The sequence below is a fragment of the Gavialis gangeticus genome, unplaced genomic scaffold (assembly GCF_001723915.1).
Source record: "Gavialis gangeticus isolate Ggan-Ray unplaced genomic scaffold, GavGan_comp1, whole genome shotgun sequence".
Taxonomy (NCBI): domain Eukaryota; kingdom Metazoa; phylum Chordata; order Crocodylia; family Gavialidae; genus Gavialis; species Gavialis gangeticus.
The window spans coordinates 69,208,549-69,222,274 of record NW_017728993.1 but is presented as its reverse complement, the minus strand read 5'-3'; the positions used below and the strand labels follow the sequence as shown (position 1 = coordinate 69,222,274).

Below are 13,726 nucleotides of genomic sequence, written 5' to 3'. Positions count from 1 at the left end.
GGATGAAAGGGACTTGGGGGTCATGATTTACCATAAGATGAACATGAGCCTTCAATGCGATGCTGCAGTTAGTAAAGCGAGCAAAATGCTGGCTTGCATCCATATATGCTTGTCAGGTAAATCCCAGGACATCATTCTCCCATTGTACTTGGCCTTGGTGAGGCCACAGCTGGAGTACTGCATCCAGTTTTGGGCTCCACAGTTCAAAAAGGATGTGGAGAAGCTTGAGAGAATCTAGAGAAAAGCCACATGCATGGTCAGAGGTCAGAAAAACAGACCTTATGACATCAGGCTGAGAGCCATGGGGCTCTTCAGGCTGGAAAAATGCAGGCTCAGGGGTGATCTGATGGCCACCTATAAGTTTATTGGGGTGTTCACCAGGATCTGGGGGAACATTTGTTCACCAGAGCGCCCCAAGGGATGTCAAGGTTGAATGATTATAAACTACTGCAAGACCATTTCAGGCTGGACATAAGGAAGAATTTTTTTACTGTCCGAGCCCCCAAGGTCTGGAATAGCCTGCCATCAGAGGCGGTTCAAGCACCTACTTTGAACACCTTCAAGAGAAATCTGGATGTTTATCTTGCTGGGATCCTATGACCACAGCTGACCTCCTGCCCCTGGGGCAGGGGGCTGGACTCGATCTTCCAAGGTCCCTTCCAGCCCTAACGTCTATGACATCTATGAAAGTCTATATGGCCTAGATGCAGGATCCCAGGTGGGCTGGGCCTGTATCTGTGTTTGTGACAGCACAATCTTGCCAAGGGCTATGATGCCAGTTCTCCAACTTTGACATCAACGTGGAGTCTGTCAGGAGAGGAGGGCCGAATGCTAGTGGCAAGGGGTGCCCAGCCAGCCTGGTGCTTCCCTTCAGCAGGCTTGTGTATGCCCTGCTGACCCCACCCATTCCCTTCTTCTCAGGCTTCAGCGCACAGTGACACTCCTACAGCAGCAGTGTGAGGAGAACCGGCTAGTCTTCCAGGCTCTCCGCTCTGAGCTGCGGGTCTACGAGACTCTCTTTGGCCCCTCTAAAGTGGCTATGTCAGGTACATGTCCTGCTTCACCAGCCCCTTGGGGGAGAAGGGACAAGGTACTCTGCTTGGTGTTGGTAGGCTGTCAAGCATTAAATGTTAGCAGTGAGAGGATTGCAACACAAGCAGTAGCTTAGATCCTGCCTGGGCAGGCATTGCTGGCCTCCATCCATGTCTCTTGAGATGGACAGCTGCTCACCAGCCCCAGAGAGGTGCCTTCTAGGCAGGAGCTGAAACACCTGGCACCACACCAAGGAGGAGTTTTAGTATAATTTAGTGAAGCCCACACTCCACCATAACGCTTCTCTGGTGTCTGGGGATTGGAAACCTTGAGTAAACTCCTCTTTATTTCTCTGGGGCATGAGAACATGCTAAGCTGGGGATGGTTGGGGGCTACCATTCACCCTGTGTTATTATTGAGTCTTTGCCCATGATGGCACAAGAGGCAATTAGCATCAGAGAGCTACAGCCCCAAGCTGATCTGGAGCTGAAGTGCCAGCATCCCTTGGGGCATAGCATGGCACAGACAGTTCTTGAACCAGTTGTGTTTGTTCTCAGGTTGCATCAGGGACCTGTACTGGAAACAGCCTTCTAGCAGTGACCTGGATGCCCTCCTGGCCGAGGTCCGAGCTCTGCGGAGCCAGTTGCTGCAGGGCATTCAGGTGAACAGCTCCTTGCGGCAGCAACTGGAGCAGCAGCAGGAGGGGAGAGCCAGCCTAGTGACACACGGCTCTACTTCCCATGTCTTTGCTGCCAACAAGCCACCAGGTGACCGGCAGCTCTTCCAAGGTGAGGAGGAAGAAGGCTGCCAGAGGCCATGCTGGATGGGGCAGAGGCAGCAGGGCTGGTTGGTCCATCCCTGGTGACCATGATTCACTTCTAGACCCTCTGGGTTCTCTGACAATGGGGGAGGCAATTGCTCTCAGCCTGGTAAAAGAACCCCTTGTTGCCTTGCCCTTTTAGAGTCAGTTCCTTCTCCTCCGGTTCGGGATGTGGGTATGAGCTCTCCAGCTCCTCTCTTCTCTACCTCTTCACTGACTGCTCTGGGCCCAGATGCCTCACTTCACCATCAGGCAAAAGGTAAAGTATGCAAAGCCCGCACAGGGGCTAAGTCCAACTGAGACTTCCCAGGGTGTTGGTGGACCCTGTAGGAGCCTGTTCATGCATAGCACAAGGCTGGAGCAAGCATGATGCAGGGGGCTTTCTGCACATTATATGGCAGAACAGAACCAAGGCAGAGATTTGTGTGTTCTTCAGTTTTAAAGGCAGAAATTTCCACACAATCTATCAGCCCTTCTGCATAGCCCAGGCCAGAGAATCCTGTCCAGGGGCTCCCCCTGTCCAGCCCTGTATTTTGGGCTGAACTCAGAGCATCTCTCTTAGAAAGGAGCCTAGGCTTGATACCAAGATTGCCAGGAAAAGAGAATCCCCCACTCCTACATCTTCTTCCAGCTCTCTTTGGTGCCTTCTCCTCACTGACTCCACTGGGGAAAGGGCCCCTCAAGCCATCCTCTTCCAGCCTGGGACCTGCTTTGCTCTCTATCCTCCTCACAGGGTCCTCCAAGAAGCATGTGAACATCATTCCCCTTGAGTAGATGCTGCCTTGCCTCCAGGGGGGTGGGGAGGGTCTGTTTCATGTCCCTGGCTAGTCTTGGCAGAGGCATTCCCAAGCATCTCCTGGATGCTGGCAGGGAACTGGATGAGTGCCAAGCAACTGGTGCTACCCAGAAATGCCTTAACTTTCAGGTTCCTATTTCTGTATAGCTAAGAAGGGAAATGTACAGTGCTTAGCTGTGTGGGCTCCTTGGAACCAAAGAACGCTGCCCCTTCCTTTCCTTCCCCTGGGTTCACAGTATGTTTTTCTTCCTGGCTCTGAGTGACCTGAGCTGCAGGATTGGGCTCAAGAGAGGGCAGTATGTAGAGAAGGAGGGCTGGGAACCAAAGCACAGCAATACTAGGCATTTGTGGACTGGAGAGAACACCTCAGAGAAGGGTGGGAATGTCAGGGACTGCCAGGCAGTGGTTCTGGTGGGCAGAAACATAGCCAATGTAGGTCATGCATTTGGGAGATGTTTGTGGCTGAAAGCATCCAGAAGGGTCTGCTGACTTTGGAGGGTCCCCACCTTTGAGAAGCCTGAAAGGGACCGTGTGTTTAGAAGCCAGTGTTCAGCACTAGCTGAAAATCACATTCCTTGAAGGTGTCTCAAGAAGGGCTTCCAAAAACTGAGGCCACCAAACTTGCTAGGGATTTCTGAAAATCCCAGCCCGTTGCTTGAATGACTTGGACAAATAGATGGAGCTGCCAGGTCCGGGCCCTGGAGATATAGCACCCCCTAAGCACAGTTTAGGTTTAGGGTAACTCAGATCTCCAGCGGAAGATCTGTTCTCATGCAACCACGCTGAGGAAGGCCAAGCTGAGGAGCTGTGCTGGCCCCTGTGACTGTGAGGCCCTGCTTTGATTTCAGAGCTATGCAAGGAGGATCCCTCAGTGAGGAAGGGCTCCCCTTCCCTGAAGGGAGATGACCCAACTGGTTCATTTGCCAGCAAACATGGATGTCACATCATTGGCCATGTGGATGACTACAGCACCCTGAAGCAGCAGATCTTGGAGGGCAAAATACTGGTCCATAAGATGGCATCTCTCATGCGGCCAGCTCTCAGTGTGCCCAGCCTGGAGGCCCAGGGCATGGAGGTAGTTCCTCTCTGCAAGGGGGTTGGGGTAGGTATGGGTTGTTACGTTTCTGGGCCATGTAATGTTCCTCTAAGCCCTTTAAGGGTGAAGGAGAGAGTTGTGGGAGCTTCCTGCCGACCTGCTGTAATGCTGCTTCCTGGCTGGGGCCAACTTCTCCTTGGTGAGGATGGGTGGCTGTAAAAGATCCTGGGGAGCCCACTTGGAGCTGGGCCTGCAGGAAACAATTGTTCCTGAATGGGGTCAACAGCAGTGTTGCATGGAGGCATTTTAATGCCAGGTGGGTCAGTGCGCAGCCTGTCCACATGCTGGTGGCTTAGCTAGAGTCCTCTCTCCCCACCTTCTCCGACTCAGAAGTCTACTTTCAGATGGGAAGCCAGCCTGTCATGAAAGCTGTGCCCCTTGTGGGAGGGCAGTGCCCAGAGTGAATACCCAGCAGGGCTTACTGCTACCTGCAGGTCACTGAGAGCACAGGCTCAGGGTGTTGCAGGGCTGCATGGTTGCCTTGGCTGCAGAGTCCCGCGGGGCTGGGGTTCTGTTTAACAACTGCCTCCCCTCTTCCCTGCAGGCCCTCGAGCGAGGAAGTATTAGGCAGCTTTTTGGCAGCACAGGCACCTTGCATCAGATTCTGGAGGAGTGCGCCTCCCTCCTCAGTTTGTTCTGGAGGGCAGCGCTGCCCGCAGCCTCCAGCCCTGCCCAGCACAGGACAATGGTAAGGGGAGCCTAAAGTGTTACCCTGCCCCCGGCACTGCCTAGCACCCAACACCTCACCATGGTTCCAGGTTCCCCGTACCAAGATCTCAGCTTGCCTTGTTGTACAACTCCAGGGCTGGAAGGGATCTCAGGGGTCGCCTAGTCCAACCCCCTCACAAATGCACAGTGTGCTGTCCCTGACAAATGTGTGTCCAGCCTTCTCTTGAAAACCTCCAAGGAGGGAAATTCCACAGGGCGGCTTGTCTGCAGGAAAGCCACCACCCCCTAAACCTTCCCTTAAACACTGGAAAGTTAGTTAAAGACATGGGCAACTGGTGCCACCTTAGTCAGGGGCAGGGGGGACAGTGACTGGGGGGGTCCCCCCATGGCCAATCATGCCAACTGGGAAGCAGTCGTGGTGCTCCTAAAAGTGGCCACAGCACTTCATCCAGCGATCCCACTCCCCAGCTGGCACTCACAGGTGGGCACTGGCGCTCCTGCCTGCCCCCCTTGCCCATCACCTAAGTGGGGAGTGTGGCCTGTTGGGGTGCACCAGCAGTCTCAGGGGGTGCACATGCATCCCTCTGCACCCCCTATGCATCACCACTGGTTAAAGCTTTTGAAATTGGAAGTATCAAATAAGGCTTTCATTTTAACTGTTCTTTATTGCCTTTCCTGTGAGGTGCAGAGGGTTTGTGTAGCTTGCTCTCCCTGCTATCCTGTCTGTTCTCGGACCTGTACTCTTTAATGTCTTCATAAATGATCTGGACACTGGTGTCAAAAGCAGGCTGGCTATGTTCACTGATGACACCAAACTTTGGGGAACAGTGTCCACACTTGAGAATAGGCTGGTGATCCAGGCCGACCTCAGTAGGCTTGCAGGGTGGACAGATGAAAACCTGATGGGATTCAGTATGGAGAAGGTGCTCCACCTTGGGAATAAAAACCTGCATCACACCTATAGGCTTGGCAATGTTACACTCACTAGCACCATGAGCAAAAGAGACTTGGGGGTCATGACTGACCACAAGATGAACATGAGCCACCAATACAATACTGCAGCTGGCAAAGTGAACAAAACTCTGGCTTGCATCTACCAGTGCATCTTGAGCAAGACCCAGGATGTCATCCTCCCGCTGTACTCGACCATGGTGAGGCCGCAGCTGGAGTACTGCATCCAATTCTGGGCTCCACAATTTAGGAAGGATGTGGAGAATCTTGAAAAAGTCCAGAGAAGAGCCATGTGCGTGATCAGAGGGCAAGAGAGCAGGCCTTATGAAGAGAGGCTGTGAGCCATGGGATTGTTCAGCCTAGAAAAGCATAGGCTCAGGGGGGACTTGGTGGCAGCCCATAAGTACATAAGGGGTGTACATCAGGATCTGGGTGAACACCGGTTCACCAGAGCACCCCAGGGGATGTCAAGGTCCAACGGTCACAAACTCCTGCAAGACCATTTTAGGCTGGACATAAGGAAAAACTTTACTGTCTGAGCCCCCCAAGGCCTAGAACAGACTCCCCCCAGAGGTGATGCAAGCATCTGCTCTGGACACTTTCAAGAAACATTTGGACGTTTATCTTGCTGGGATCCTTTGACCCTAGCTGACTTCCTGCCCCTTGGGCAGGGGGCTGGACCTTATTATCTTACAAGGTCCCTTCCACCCCTTATGTCTGTGAAATCTATGAAATCCAGGTTCTTCTCTGACAGTGGAAACCAACCTTTATGGTAGGCAGGCCATAAATTAGGCCCTGCACCCTCCCACAGTGCCACTCCGATCCCCTTTCCTGCCTGATCTACTAGTGTGCTCTCTACTGCCTGTCTGATCTACTACTACAATTTCTGCTTCCTGCCCTATCTACGCTGTGCTCCCTAATACATCCTTGATCTGCCATGTGCCACGCACACAAGCTGCCCATGCCACTTGTGGTACATATCTCAGGTTAGTCACCCCTGTTCTATAACATTAGTTTAAGTCTTTTGAGGAGGGGAAAAAAATTATTTGAGAAGGGCTGGAGCTACTCCTGTTGCTTTTCAAGCCCAATCATCCTTTCCTGAGGACAGAAAAAGGCAGACACACAGAAAAGAGGGAGAGCAGTAGTAGAAGAGGCAGTGCCTCTCTGAAGCTGACTCTCAGTTGCAGCTGGAGAAAGGTTGTCCTCTTATCAACCACCCTGGGAGCTGGCAGACTTGTATCCATGGCAACCCAAGAAACTGCTTCTACCCTCCCTTATAGTTTCATAGATGTTGGGGCTGGAAGGGACCTTACAGATCATCAGGTCCAGCCCCCTTGCACTTGGGCAGGAAAGACTGCTGGGATCAGATGACCCCAGCAAGATGATTGTAAACCCCAGCAGTGCTGCCAGAGACAGCCTTGGCTAAATCAGGTCAGAACCTGCTTAAGCAGGAGGCAGAAAGAAAGAGAGAGAAGAAATGCGATGGGGGTTAAAAAAGGGCAAGCCAGGAAGGGTCAGAAAGGAAGAATGCAAATCTCTCACCCCAAGTGAAGTTTCAAACTTAGCCAAACACAGCGGAAGTGGCAGTGTCCTCTGAGTCTCTCTGGCCTGGCCAACTCGGGGCCTTTTCCAGATTTTGGATGGTGAAGGCCCAGTTGTGCCCCAGGAGATGGTGGGGCAGTAGTCACAATGGCAAAGCATGCTCCTTTCAAGCTGCCATCCTCCTGGTGTTTGTGCCAAGATGTCAGGGGAAGGCACAACAGTAGAACAGCCCATTGGTTATTACTTGGCTTCACCCAGCAGGCTTTATTTCCAGCATGCCAGTTTGTCTGGTCTGTTGATTTCTGGCTCCAAGTTCTGGTTTGCCAGCATGGTGGCATCAGGGACCTTCTTGCTTTGGATTGATTCAGTCTTTTGTTTGTACTAATTGCTTTTTATTTCATTTACTGACTTGCACAAGCCCTTTTATGTAGCAGGCAGAACCAGACTTGTCACCTCAGACACCCTGGAGTACCTGCCTTATCCACTCAGGCCATACCTCCAGCCTGCCCTCCCATGTACTGGTGTCATCCCTGGTATCAGCAAGCTCACTAGGATGTGACTGAGTGCAGATCTCATCTTGCTCTACCTGAGGCAGCTCGTGGTTAGAGGGAGCCAGAGAGCAGCCTTGCCACATGGGGTGCAGGGACTCCAAGGCTGGGGGTTGCTCAGGATGGAAGCCAGTGTGTTGACTTTCCTTCTTCTGTGCACACATGCACCTACCCACCCATCTCCTTCTCATCCAGAAGTCATTGCACCAGATCATGCCACAAGAAGCCCCAAGCCTCTGAATTTGGTCACAGCCACAGGAAATGCAGCAAGTGGAAGCTGAAGTTGCCCAGAAGACTGACGTGTGATGTCACCTGGCTGTGAGCTTCATGCTCAGAAATGCAGCCCAGGGGCCAGCAGTAGTTGGGGGCCACTGCTTCATTGTGTCCACCTGCCACTGGCAATACACATGTCTTCAATAGTGACCATGAGAGGCTGGAGAGCTTGTACTGGATTGGCTGTGTGCAAAGAGCCAACTGGGCATTGGGATGCTCCCAACCTGGGGTTTGGAGTCTACTGCCAACGGCGGTCGCCCTGCTAGCCTGAGTGCTCAAGGCTCCTGTTTCATGGGACTAGCTGGCCAGGGCTCCAGCCCAGGCTCTCCCATCTGCCCCCCTTTCTGTCATGAGCTCTCTCCTCCAGTGTGTGGGGCCCCTAGATCTTTGCCAGGGAGGGCTGAGTCAGGGTAGCAGATGGGTTGTATGGAGGGAGGGAGTTCTGGCTGTGCTGTGATTCTCAGAGATGTGTGGCACAGGCTGACCTATCCCCCCTGGCTCTTCCCAGGAGCAGGTGATGAAGGAGGAGATCCTGGAACTGCGAGCTCAGCTTTTGAAGAAGGAGACTCTGCTCCAGAGCATGGCTGAGCGCCTGCAGAGCACCAGCCGCCTGAAGGAGAACATGGAGCATTTCATCATCAGCCACTGTAGGTGCTCACTATGGGAGGTCACACTGGTGTAGCAGCTGCGGTGGGGGGGGCATCACCACAGCAGTTCTAGGAGGGGCACTGAGAGGGTAATCACCTACTACCCCTGCTCAGCCTCCCTCTCCCTACAGCTCTTGGCCGTTGCATGTTCTGTATGTTATCAGCCCTTACCTGATGGAGATTACCATGATATAGACCTGGCAGGGGAGATACCATGTGGTGGTTTTCAGCCCAGGTGGTTTTACTTGCTTGGCAGGAGAGATGCCCTTTTTCTTGGCCTTGAGTGACTTGGTGTCATTAGAGAGTGGAGACATGTCCCGTGCATTTCAGGCAGGCTGACCCTTGTGTGAGTCTCCAAATGTCTCCAAATGCAATGATCTCAGCTACACAATTTATGGTGATGGAGGACTGCTCTCGGATTTTCCTTCTAGCTTGGTCCTTTGGCCTTTTAGCTAGAGGCAAGCAAAGCTAGGGGGCATCTGAACTCCAAGGCCTCCAGGCTTGGGGCTTGCATGTAGGATGCTTGCCATGGATTTGAAGCCCCAGGCTGAAGAGTCTGGGAGGCAGGATACTTGCCAGGGGTTGTGCCACACAGATTTGAATGATTGAGTTCTGCTCAGTTGATAGAATTTGGAACTGATTTGGCTCCAGGCATGAAATTAAAAAAAAAAGTTATCAGCCCTTCATGCATGGGGATGGGTGCTGATTGTGCCCAGAGACTCGTGCCCTGGACTGTCTGCAGTGTGGGGGAGGCTGGGGAGAGACTGGTCTTTATCTCTTAACCCTCATGTACTGACAGCACCCTCATCATGTAACAAGGGGCAGTATCCAGGGCCTCAAGCTAGCTCGGATGCCAGCAACATATCATTTGTTCGACAGCTGGAGCAGAGTCTCCTCTGCCAGCCAGTACATAGTAGGTGCCCCAAGGCAGGCAGATGAATCCAACCCTCCCCCCAGCTGCCTCTCTGCAGTGGCAGCATTGGCATTGGCAGGCTGGGGCACCAGAGCCTGGCACATGCTGAGCCCTGTATGGGGCTGGCCTCCTTGGAACAGCAGTAGGAACCATGGTGCCAGGAGTCCTGTCTGCCCTGGGCTGGCAGTGTGGTGGGGAGAAGGGAGGGGCATGTTAGGCAGAGAAGCCCCTTGCGAAAGCAACCAAGATGGATGTTTCATAAATCACAGAGAAGTAGGGCTGGAAGGACCTCCAGAGGTCACCTAGTCCAACCCCCCACCTGAGGCAGGGTCATCTCTATACAAATGTCACTATGCCTATTCCGCTCAGCCTCACTGCCCTTCTGATCATGTGGCCAAGGTCTGCCCCTGCACAGCTGCTCCCCGGTGTGCCCCATGACCCATGCCTCAGAGGCCAGGGTCCTGGAAATCCAGTGTCTCCCTGGCACTCTGTGTCCCTGAGGTGGCGGAGGAAGACCTACAGCCTCTGCCTGGGTCACTCACACGTCAGCTCCGTTCTCTTGAGACCTTGCTCCTTACTGGCACTGGTGCATTGGCTATGGCTCCAGCAGAGTGAGCCCTGGCTGTGGGGACCCTTGTAGTTTTGGCCATGTAGGCTGTAGGGCCCCATGCCCTAGGCACAATGTCCTCATCGCATCTTTAGCTGAACTGCATAATCCCTAGGTTGCTGGTGGGCATGCCAGCACTGTCACGCTCCTGCTGACTGCTCCTGTCTCTGTTGCAGTGACCAAAACTCATGATGTGCTGAAGAAGGCAAGGACAAACCTGGAGGTGAGTTAGCCCAGGGGCAAGAGCACGGCAGGACCCCACATACCCTGGGGGTGGGAGAGGGGGCTCCAAGCTGTGTGCCAGCCACAGCCAACAGTGGTTGGGGCTGGGGATGAGCAGGGGCTCTACATTAAACTGAGGGGACTGGCCCCTCGCTATGGGCTAATTGGGCTAACAAGGGGGTTCAGGGGCTCTAGGTACACACTGTGGGAGGGGGCAGCACAACTGGGCTCTCCAGGGAAGAGTGGGGAAGGGGCAGAGAACAAAGACAGCTGGTGGAGGGTGCCAGGGTAGTCTGTGGTGGGGCAGGACGTGGAGGGAAGGGGCTGAGCTGAGTCTGTGGTAGGGTGCTTGGGCCCTGCCTTCCTACCCCCCGGGCTCTGGGTCCCCTGTGCTATGCCAGTTGTGCTTCTCATTCCCTTTCTCTCTTTCTCATTCCATCTCTCTCTCTCTCCTGAGCCTTTCCAGAAGAGCACTCCCCAGAGCTCTGTAAAATCACCTCCCTTTCTTGGCGAAGGTAACAGCCTCTGCACTGTCCCTGCCTGGCCCAGGCTGGTGCCCTTCATCCACACCCTCTGGGAGACCTCCCCCACCTCCATGGCACATGGCAGAGGGCTATGGGTCTGCAGTCAGGGACCAGACATCTCCCTGTGGGGAGGTGTATGTGGGGTGAGGGGTGTCCTGCTTGGGTGAGAGGCTTTTCTGAACTTCCAGTGGCTCCTCCATCAGCTCCCATGGGGAGGTGCCAGGACATCAGAGCCTCTGTTGCCAGCATACTCTGGACCAACCCTGCTATGGGCTGGAGCTGCTAGAGCAGCATGTTGACAACCTGGGGTCTCCGTGGTAAAGCGGGGGAGTGGGCATGTGCACTCAGCTGTTTTCTTTGGTGCTCATGCACAGTGGTGCCAGCCTCAGGCCTCTCCTTCACCTTCATGGGCGAAGGCACAGCCCCAGCTTGTGTTGTGTGCATGCAGGTGTCCTGACAATGTCACACCTGCCTCATGCATGCTCTGGCAGCAAGGGCACGAGCATGCCCAGTAGGAGTGCCAGGGTTGGCACTTGGGACCGTTGCATCTACCTCAGTGAGTCCGAGGCAAGGTACCTTGAGATCCTTTCAAGGGTTCTGTAGGGTGCCATGCAATGTTGGCCCTGCCAGGTTTGCAGACATGATTTATAAGGTAAACTCAACTGTTTGGACCTGCTGTGGGCTTCCGGGGTCCTTGCAACAGAAGAATTGCTCTGTTATTTTTATGTGATCAAAATAAATGAGCAAAAGCTAAGAGCTGGCACATTCTGAGTGAGGCTTTGACTCTTCTGATGGGGTCCTTGACTCCAAAATTGTTGGAACCCCCTTGCTCTACTTCTGGCCTGCTCAGCCATGGAGAAGTGGCCTTTGATGGCCACCAGTGAAACTGCAGGTAGTTCTTGGGTGGTAGTCCCACCTGCACCACTGCAGAGGCAGCTCTAGAACATGCCTGAATGGCAGTGCTGGCAATAGCATTGCCAGGGGTGGCTGTTCTGGGCACAGCTCTGCACTGGACCCTGATGCACAGGGGGAAGGGGGCAGGATGGGCACTTTGGGAGGCCAGCTGGGCCAGCAGAGGTGTACCACATGTGCTGCTTGAGGTGCCCCTTGCCTCCTCTTTGCAGGGGCATTAGCTTGCTTCTCTGACCCCCACCCCCCCAGGGAACCTCCTGCCTCCTTCCAGCCTTCTTGGGCATCTCCAGTGGCAAATGCCTCCAGCTGGTTTTGTGCTTTCTCTCCAGGTGAAACCCCAGTGGGCACTTCCCAGCCCTGCCATCGCATGAGCCTGGCTTGCCAGGAGCCAGGAAGAAAGAGAAGCCATCCCAACTCCTTGCCGCAGCAGGAGGAACAGAGCAGGCCCTGCTTCATTCACCTTCACAGCTACTGAGCCCCTACCCCTGCTTCCCACCCAGCAGGCATGGCTCTGTGGCAGTTCTCAGGAACACAGCACTGCCCTTCCCTGCTGAGGTGTGCCCATCCCATCTGCTGAATGAGGCTTTGGAGTCTTCCAGATCACGCTGGAACCTAATTATTCTGCATGTGACTTAGCCCACAGCTGTTTCTGGCGTGTCCACAGGGGTAGGCTGCTTGGATGAGTCACTGCTAGGACTGGCAAGGGGGCATCTGGCAAAGCAGCTTTCCCACCAGCTATGCCATCACCCACATGGACAACCACTCACAGCAGCAGTGCCTTTCAGCTGTGTGGCAGCATGCTAGAAGGCTGTCTGGAGACCCACCACCCAGCTAGTGGGCCGGACTAGAACCGCACCATACTACTGATGCGTGTGCTGGGGAGACGTGGCAGGCAGGTGCGTATGTCTCCTGACCTGCTGCCTCAATGCAGCACCTGCTTTGGCTATACCAGCTTTGAGCAGTTTGTTTGAGAGCTGTAGCTTCCTGAGGGGCATTATTGAAGTAGCTGTCACCACTGGCCCAGGAGGATCATGTAATGTTAAGGCTGCACGTACCCTGCTGTAGGAAGATGAGCCCTGGTGAGGCTGCGCTTAACTGGCTGCTGGGAATCTAGCATTGCTCTGCCTCTGCAAGGTGTGATGGGGCCAGGAGACTTCACACCAGGGGGTTTGGGCACAGCCATCCCTTCCCTGCTGGAGTCTTTAGCCCCCAAGGCTGAATTGCTGTAGAACCCACAGGGGGTGGTGAATAGGACAGAGTGCTGGTCAAGCCACTTGTTCAGCTCGGGCCTCCCGTTCGCGTGGAAGATGAAGAACTTAGCACCGCCTGTAAACAGGCTCGAGAGGCCTGATGGTAGCCAACCCTTGCTTGCGGCATGTCTGTGCTCGTAGGATGTGTATATATTGTAGCTGCGTCATGCAACAGGGGCTGGGGTGCCTATGATGTGTCCTAGCAACCGTTCTAATGCAGCAGGCCTCCCGCTGAGCCAACTCGGCTCCAATTTCGGGAAGAAATAAGATGTAAGAAATGAAGTGTTTCCTCCCTGATCCCAGCAAGTCCCCAATAAATTCATCTTTTTTAAAATATTGGCTTCAGTAGTTTTTAGCCTCTGAGGACCTGTGGGGGCAGTGGCCATCACAGAACAGCTTTTTGTCCACTGTGTGGGATGCTCTGCCCCTGCCAGGGCTGAAAATGCCTGTGATGCTCCGAAGGCAGGGCTGGGCACTGCTCCCTCACTTGTCTCCTGCAGCAAACAAACCAGGGCTAGCTGAGCTTGAAGCTGGCCTTGTTCACCCCCAAGCTCTGGCTCTGTTCACCCACATGGTCCCTTCTCTCGCACTCCGCCACCATGCAGGAGCTCCAGAGCACACGGCAGGTCATGGTGTCCCTGGTTGGGCTTAGGCACATGTGGCTCAATGCCTGCAATGTCCCACCCCCTCCACAGCATTTTAAGGTAGGACATCAAGGAAGCCAGCTCCTGCCTGTGCCTATCCCATCCCAGCCCCCATCTATTGGTGATCAGGTTAGTTTGTCATCAGCAAAACTGTTGCAGGGAGGCATCCAGCCCAGCAGGTCAGGTAACACTCACTACCTCCTCCTACCCTTCCTGGGCACATCAGTCCCTCAGGCCCCAACAGCCCAGGCTCTGCACTAACTCTGATACCAAACTTTAT

General features: G+C 54.1%; 1 protein-coding gene across 9 annotated transcripts in view; it reads left to right on the top strand.

Annotated features, from left to right (window-relative positions):
• The window catches only part of LOC109287037 (myomegalin-like), a 152,004-nt gene extending 138,868 nt beyond the window's left edge, over positions 1-13,136 (top strand). For 6 of the 9 annotated variants that reach the window (XM_019501959.1, XM_019501961.1, XM_019501954.1 and 3 more), the window contains 9 exons: positions 922-1,046; positions 1,590-1,820; positions 1,995-2,111; positions 3,497-3,723; positions 4,289-4,432; positions 8,236-8,374; positions 10,071-10,117; positions 10,574-10,631; positions 11,882-13,136. In XM_019501959.1, coding sequence (XP_019357504.1) covers positions 922-1,046; positions 1,590-1,820; positions 1,995-2,111; positions 3,497-3,723; positions 4,289-4,432; positions 8,236-8,374; positions 10,071-10,117; positions 10,574-10,631; positions 11,882-12,027 — 1,234 coding nt within the window. In that variant the 3' untranslated portion in view covers positions 12,028-13,136. The remainder of the gene's footprint in view (positions 1-921; positions 1,047-1,589; positions 1,821-1,994; positions 2,112-3,496; positions 3,724-4,288; positions 4,433-8,235; positions 8,375-10,070; positions 10,118-10,573; positions 10,632-11,881) is intronic. The other 3 variants (XM_019501955.1, XM_019501963.1, XM_019501957.1) reach the window with 2 other exon arrangements.
• The last annotated feature ends 590 nt before the right edge of the window (positions 13,137-13,726 follow it).